This window comes from Temnothorax nylanderi, unplaced genomic scaffold (assembly GCF_030848795.1).
Source record: "Temnothorax nylanderi isolate EJ_2023f unplaced genomic scaffold, tnyl_v1.0 TNYL_tig0536_pilon, whole genome shotgun sequence".
NCBI lineage: Eukaryota > Metazoa > Arthropoda > Insecta > Hymenoptera > Formicidae > Temnothorax > Temnothorax nylanderi.
The window spans coordinates 112,147-119,919 of NW_027249598.1; the positions used below are offsets into that span (position 1 = coordinate 112,147).

General features: G+C 40.1%; 1 protein-coding gene across 15 annotated transcripts in view; it reads left to right on the forward strand.

The window, feature by feature from the left end:
- Positions 1 to 5,581, forward strand: part of LOC139783738 (myosin heavy chain, muscle-like) — a 36,428-nt gene extending 30,847 nt beyond the window's left edge. For 11 of the 15 annotated variants that reach the window (XM_071722874.1, XM_071722886.1, XM_071722888.1 and 8 more), the window contains exons 15-16: positions 1,632 to 1,895; positions 5,309 to 5,581. In XM_071722874.1, the coding sequence (XP_071578975.1) occupies positions 1,632 to 1,895; positions 5,309 to 5,566 (522 nt within the window). In that variant the 3' untranslated portion in view covers positions 5,567 to 5,581. Of the gene's footprint in view, positions 1 to 398; positions 517 to 1,631; positions 1,896 to 5,308 lie in introns of all 15 variants that reach the window. The other 4 variants (XM_071722887.1, XM_071722884.1, XM_071722879.1 and 1 more) reach the window with 1 other exon arrangement.
- The last annotated feature ends 2,192 nt before the right edge of the window (positions 5,582 to 7,773 follow it).

The window sequence follows — 7,773 nt, forward strand, 5'->3', positions numbered from 1 at the left end:
TGATGCTGTAGTTATGATTCCTTTTCTGTCAAGCTATCGGTTTCTCCTGGTTTTACAAATTTTTGGTAGCAAAAATGATTCTCCGAAGATCTCGCGCTTTAACTGACGCCTTACCTTGTACAAGATCGACATGAAGTGGATCTCCCGAATCAAAGTATCCTCGAAGGATACCACTCGTTACCCTTTGGCCCTCCCTCCCCTCCCCCCCCCCCCCCCCGATGATTCTCGATTCTACAGCAGCGAGAAGCAATAATACGACAAACCTCTAACCTGGCGTGATGATTTTTTTCTGTCTGTTTTGTGAACACACACACACATCGTCAAATACCAATATATATCCACCATCAACACACACCGAACCGCAAAACCCTTGACGGCACGGTCGGCCACGAACGCAGATACAAAATTCTGTGCGCCAATGCCGTGCGAGAGCCTTGCGAGCCGCAAAAGGCCACCCAGATCATCCTGGACACGATCAATTTGGAGAACGATCAGTACCGCATGGGTCACACCAAGGTATTGGACACCTGCTGTGGTCCACGTCGTGGCAGTAGTATCACGATGTGCAAAAACGCTATCGCAGATTTGTCACAGACAGCGCGAAAGGTCTCGAAGACGTTCGCAGGATACGTCAAACGTCAACCGGCGGATATTCTGTGGACGTTTCCTGTGGAGCTTTCGCGTTGTTCTTACAGCGTCGACGATTTACTCGCCAACATCAATACAAAGGAATCAAATTAAATACTTTAATTTTCTTGAAGAATCTTGGACAAATTTCAGAAATGTTTAGATGACAAAAATTACAAACTCGAAGATCGAAGTAGGAATCGATTTTCAGATTCAAATCTTCCGGGTTTCTGGAATTCCGGAATATTCTGCAATACATTTTCCGAGAGTACGCGACACGCTCTTTGTATATTTATATATTTACGATCTTCGAGCAGTCATACGAAAATGTTGGCCATTAAACGTCAAAGACGTGTCAATTTAACACCGCGCGGCTTCGGCGATTAACTGTTTACAGCCTCGTGCGAGCAAATTAATGACGAGCTATCATCAGACGCGCTAACAAAGGATACCTTTGCCAAATCAATTTTCAGCATGGTGTAATCCCTCGAGAAGTGTGAGGCAATCTCTGTCTACCTCCTATCGTCGAATAACGACCCTCTTTCCGAGCTAAAAGCGGCATGGAAGACCAGTTTGTCGACGTTGAGAGATACGATGTACCGCGATTATCTTTTAGTGATACCGTAAATTAAATGAAAATTAAACCATCCATAAATCTAAATTATTTATACATGTACGACAATTATATACATATAATTTTTAATCGTTAGTTTTTTTAACTTTGATTATTTGTATTATTATATCTCTCGTCGCAGATATTTAAATTAATTATTATACTTGTCTTTAAGTACTGCGAATTATGAATCGATCAGGGTCAATTTCATTATCACGTTCGATAATCGCGATAGATCTTGAAGATCTGTTACGGCAAGCGTTTTCTCTCTCTCTCTCTCTCTCTCTCTCTCTCTCTCTCTCTCTCTCTCTCTCTCTCTCTCTCTCTCTCTCTCTCTCTCTCTCTCTCTCTCTCTCAATGTTTAATTCCTTCTTCGCTTCTGAAAAAATAGGTATTCTTCCGTGCCGGAGTTCTGGGTCAGATGGAGGAGCTTCGCGACGAGCGTCTCGGTAAGATCGTGTCCTGGATGCAAGCTTACATCAGGGGTTACCTGTCCCGTAAGGACTACAAGAAACTCCAGGAGCAACGCCTGGCCCTCGTGGTCGTCCAGAGGAACTTGAGAAAGTACCTCCAACTCCGCACTTGGCCGTGGTGGAAGTTGTGGCAGAAGATCAAGCCTCTGCTCAACGTCACTCGCATCGAAGACGAGATGGCCGTAAGTGTCTCTTCGAGATCTTCAACACAAGTCATTTCGTTGATATAATTGTTAAAATAATTAAATTAATAGTTCGATCTTTCCTCCAAATTTTTACAATTACTATTGTTTTTCTATTTGATATTTTTATTAAATTATTTATCTGTTTAAGTGCAGAAATTAATATTAGAGAAATCAGAATTCTTTCTCTACATATATAAAAAAACACGCACAAAAATTCTTGTGATAAAGTTCTTTTTCTTTCTGTTTTTGAATCTTTTACAATTTTACATAATAGAGTAATTGTGATATATTTTTGAAAAATTTGGTATACTTAGCAGATATATTGTCAGCAAATTAATTTATCTATTTTAAGCTTTAGGAGGATAAAATGTACGATTCTCGATCAGCACCCTGCGAATTGATTATAGCGAAAACAATAAAAATTTTAGTACTGTTTATCTCAATTAAGCATCAGAGCAGAAATGTTATTTTTATCTTTTTTTTATTTTTTAAATTTCTGGATTTTACTATTCTTTAATTTTACTTGCTACAATTCTCAATTATATCTTTATCTTGACTCTCGAATTAATTTAAACTTTATTTAATTTTTTTCTTTTCGAGCATAATTTATAAAGTCCACTTGAGATCCACTTTGCATTTCAAGTGAACTTTACAAATTATATGCCTAATTCTACAATTTTATTCTTTGACTATCTCTGACGATCAAATTATACTTCTCAAAGAAATCCTGAACACGTGCATGTTGCAAAGTCGTAATGTTCGTTCCGCGAAAATCGAAAGCTCGCGAAAGGCCGCGGGAACTTGGCAAAATAAAGCTCCGACTTGACAGTGATTTACGATCTGGGCTTCGTGCTTAACAGTGCCGTCCGCACGAAATCGTCCGTGGAATTTGTTTCTTCTTTCGCGCGGACCGTAACAGCTCCAGTTTCCAGACGCGCACGTTTATTTATCCGCCGCCTGGTCTTCCCGTTTTCACGGTTTATTCGCGCACAAACTCACGACCAGCTTCAAATAGGAATTTTCACGAAATCGAAACTTTTCTACATATTTTTTTTACTCTCGTAATACTTTCATAACTCGAATACGCCGTAACACTTTTGTTTTTAAATCCACATTTCTTCGTTGAATTTACCACCGTCGAAATCTCCATACACCTTTGTCTTATTCATACATTTATCAAATTCGCAGAACTTAAAAAAAGAAATTCTGTTGAATTAATGAGAATGCGAATTAATTCTGGCGTTAAATATTTAGATTTATGTTTCTTTAACAGATTTAAATCTACAAAATCCACGGTTCATTTTTCTTAATCTACTTATAAAATTTAATTTTGCAAATTGACCATTTTTTCAATACGTATGTTTATACAGAAAGCAAGTTTTATAAAATTTATATTAGCATGGTAGCGAAGGGTTTCATTCGATCTGGAAGAATTTGGAAAGAAGTCTCGCTCGACCCTTTTGGAACGCCGACGCTTCTAATTCTGTCAATCTCCCGATCCCTCCCCGCTCTCGAACTATCTATATTTTCGACTCTACAACCGAATTAACGAGGATTAGGGGAATCCGCGCACGCTTTCGTTCTCAAGTCCAGTTCACTGATACCGCTCTGGTGTTCCAAATTAGAAGCATAATAAAGGCAGTCGGCGGTGAATCAACGTTCGATCATGTTACCGAAGCCGCCTACTTATTAATAGACTCGGCTCTTCCGAAAAGGATCATACAATTATTCGTCCTTCAGAGAGACTCAGGAGACACGGTCGCTCACGTATTCTTCGAATCGCGCTCCGTCTTCTCCGGAATGCCGGCGCTTCTAATTTCGTCTACTCGTTTTTACGTCATAATACCGTCACTTAACTGCTGAATCATTAATACGAGATGCAGCAACGAAATATAATATTTGGCCCGAAGGTTTTCTTGAAGAAATTTAATATCAATCTCAAGTTTCTTTACTCTCCTTGAACTCTTACTAAAACAGTATAAAGAGTTAGTTTTGTCTTGTCGACTATTATTATTAATTGCTTTATATTAGTATTACTAAATAATTTTATTCTTTAATTTTCTTTTTCATAGTTGAACTTAAGTTGAATCTCTATTTTTATAGAGATATTATTCATATATTATATGTATTAAGTCATATGTTATTTGTGACAAAAATAACAAAATTTTCGTTACAGTTACACTTTTCCGAAAATAGAACTTTCAGTTCTAGATATAATATTTGTGATAAAATCTAATTAAAGAAATAGAGATGACTAAGAAAAAGAAGAGAGTACGTTATCACAGACTTAAAAAAATTTTCTAGTTTGCATCACCAAAGTCTCTCCGTTCGCTTCGATATATCTCCACAGATATTCGCTCACTCGAGCGAATCTCTTTGCGATCCACTTATCCACTTTGCACCTTCTGGAGCCGCCAAAAAGGGGTTGGCGATCGCTGGAGAGAGAGAGAGAGAGAGAGAGAGAGAGAGAGAGAGAGAGAGAGAGAGAGAGAGAGAGAGAGAGAGAGAGAGAGAGAGAGAGAGAGAGAGAGAGAGAGAGAGAGAGAGAGAGAGAGAGAGAGAGAGAGAGAGAGAGAGAGAGAGAGAGAGAGAGAGAGAGAGAGAGAGAGAGAGAGAGAGAGAGAGAGAGAGAGAGAGAGAGAAAGAGAGAGGGCGGCCCTTCCGGATCGCTTCTAATTTCGGCCAAGACCGGCCTCCCTCCGCAGACATAAACCGCTCTCCGGCTCCCCTGCTCTCACCCCCCTTGAAATGTAGTATCGGATCGGTTATAAATATTTTTACACATACAGTGGCGAGGCGCCACTGAAGTGGGGACGCCCACGATCAAGATCGCCGCGGCTCGCTCCTTACTGGCTGCCGGAAACGGGCACGGGTAGAGGGACCACGGGCACGGGTAGAAAAGTTGGGCTTCAACCGAATCCGGGACCAGTTGGACCCGCGACCTCGCGCCGACCCCTTCGAAATTACGCGAACCCGCCCGACGAACAAAAGAGGGAGAAGCCTCGCCCTCGTACCCCGTACCACGCACCACACATATTCACGCGGGTGTTCGAAGCCTCTCTTCGATATCTCGAGACGTAAGTAGGGACCGGTCGTACCCCCGAGTCCCGCGCGCTGTTTTCTTCGTCATCGAGCTGTCGACCCCCTTAAAGTTCGAGGCTTCTCGTGAACCCTTCGTACCCTCCTTCGACCGATTCTTCCCGGGGATTCTCCTTCTCTCTCTCCCTTGAAGAATCCCCAACCCCGCGGGTACCTACGAGAAAAAGAATCGAAATCGAGTGCATTCCTCGCGCGTGTATCCCTCGGTATTTCTCCGAGGGTGATCAATAATGGGCGACTCGGTGCTGATCGAGAATCCGACCCCGCTGGTGAACGGCGGCAGGATCGAAGGTGAAATGGCCTCGTTACAGGCGCTGGAAGAGAAAGCCAGGAAGGCGCAGGAGGCCTTCGAGAAGGAGGAGAAGCTGCGCAAAGAGTTGGAGGACCTGAACGCCAAGCTCCTCAGCGAGAAGACCAACCTGCTGCGCCAGTTGGAGGGTGAGAAGAGCGGGCTCTCCGAGTACCAGGAGAAATCCCTGAAGCTAGCCGCACAAAAGGCCGACCTCGAATCACAACTCCAGGTGAGACTTTTATTCAAGTCAATATTTTTTAATAACAAATTTTTTTAACGACACTTATTATTAATTGATTAAACCTTGAGGATTTTTGCTATTGAAATTTATTAGCATCAAGTTGTCGTGACAGACTTTCTCTACTGAAGCTTATTAGCTTCAATTATTGCGAACTTAAAAATCTTTTCCTCTAAAATTGATTAGTGTTGATTATCTTGAATTTTTATATTAAAAGTTTGCTTTGTATAAAATGTTGACTTATATCGAAAAGAGATTAAAAAGCTTCAGAATAATAATAGCGGTTTAAATACGCGATATTTTCAACTCTTTTAATCTTGCCTATTGTAATCTTCGATAGCCAATTAAAAACTTAATTAACTAAAATTTATTCAAAAAGATTTATGATAAAGAGGATTATATTGTTGGATTAAAAATAATGACATTAATTTTATTTTTGTTATCATTGAAGAAGATAGTAGAATCGTGCACGAGAATAAGACGCTAATATTGAAAGAATTTCTCACCAAATTATCATAAAAATCGCGATATGAAATTATTTTCGATTATTTGGCGCAAGCCGCAGTCACTCAACTGCGAAGGGCAGAAAGTAATATAATTAGCGGCGTAATTAGCACAGTGGCGCAAGTCGCGCGCGGATCGATGTCGAAGGGCGAAATGCTATATAATTAGAATCATCACTCATAGAACTATAATTTGTCGCTATATAACATTTATTAATCATGTTTAACTGAACTTCTGAATTAAATTAAAATGTATTAAATATCTTAAAAAATGTATTAATATATCAAGTATCAATATATTAATAGTAACTTTTGACAAAATATAACATTAGAATAAGCGTAACAAATAGAAAAGTTCTCAATAGCATAATTATAAAACTTCGTTTACTTTGAGAGAAATTTAAAAAAATTTAGATTGGGATCTTTTTCATCGTTAAAGTTATGTCACGTCGCGAATCAATCGCAATTTTTTAACAGTGGAAGAACTTTTTGCTAGAAGAGAAAGAAGGAGAGCGATTGGGGAGGGAGGGGGAGGGAATCACATTTTGCGTGATTTAAATCGGCTCGAGTTACGCGCGGCGCGCGATTTCGCAAGCTCGCGAGCGCGACAAAGTAGCGAAGGCGCGGAATTAGTCAGACGCGCTATTTTTCTTCGAGCCGAGCGTGGCGAGCGCGGACGACAACTCATCCGGTTACGCGGTCGACGCTTATATGTTCAGTCATATTTCGCTGCTAAAATTACGGTGCATACCCCGTTACGCGCAACCTTGTTACATCTTTCCCCGATTTCACCCACGGATGATGTTTTCCGAGGGACTCCAGCCGCCGCGCGTTGCTTCTCGGCATGTTTTTTCGTGCTTCTTCAAGGAGAAGCATTTAACATTTTCTGAGAACGACATGGTTATGAGCTAATAAACAATTTTAACATATAGATAAATTCTTTCTATTTTAAAGTCTATTTATAAGACTTATTCAAAATTGTTAAAAAAGAGAGAAAAAAATCTCTCCAGGTCCGTCTAAGAGAATGCAGATTTCTTGTGCAAGAAATAACTAGCAGCTTTGAACATGACCTATCGTAATTAATTGTGCCAAAAAAATTATTATCAAGATATTATTAATAAGAGTTTTATTATTTTTTTTTATCCCTCGTATTTTTATTCGATGGAAAATTTACGATAAAATCTAGATGTTTTTTTTATTTTTGAACAATCAGAGCTCCATATGTCCAATAAAATATCCAATAATAATTTTGCGACTGTTTTACGATCGTCTCGTTTCTTTATAATTTTTTCAAGGATCTCTTCAAAGTCGCTTTTTTTCTCGTAACAGCTCTAAAATTTTTTTCAAAATTACGTCACTGACTCGATTTTCTCAAAATTTCCTCGCATTTATTCTATACGATCACCGTATTTCTCCAATTGTTCCCGCCCGTCGTAAATACTCGCCGGAGAAATCTGAGAGTCTTCGAAATTCTGGACGATCGCATCAGCATGGTGAACACCAGTATTTTTATCCGGTTGTTAAGCACGCGCAGAAACACGCGCTGGAGAAAAGGCAACGGTAATAACTTCTCGAAGGCGTCGCGCTCGCAGAAAATAGACGAGTCGTGATCGCGACTAGAATTCCAGATTTCCTCTGTCTCCCTCTCTCTCTCTCTCTCTCTCTCTCTCTCTCTCTCTCTCTCTCTCTCTCTCTCTCTCTCTCTCTCTCTCTCTCTCTCTCATCTCTCTCTCTCTCTCTCTC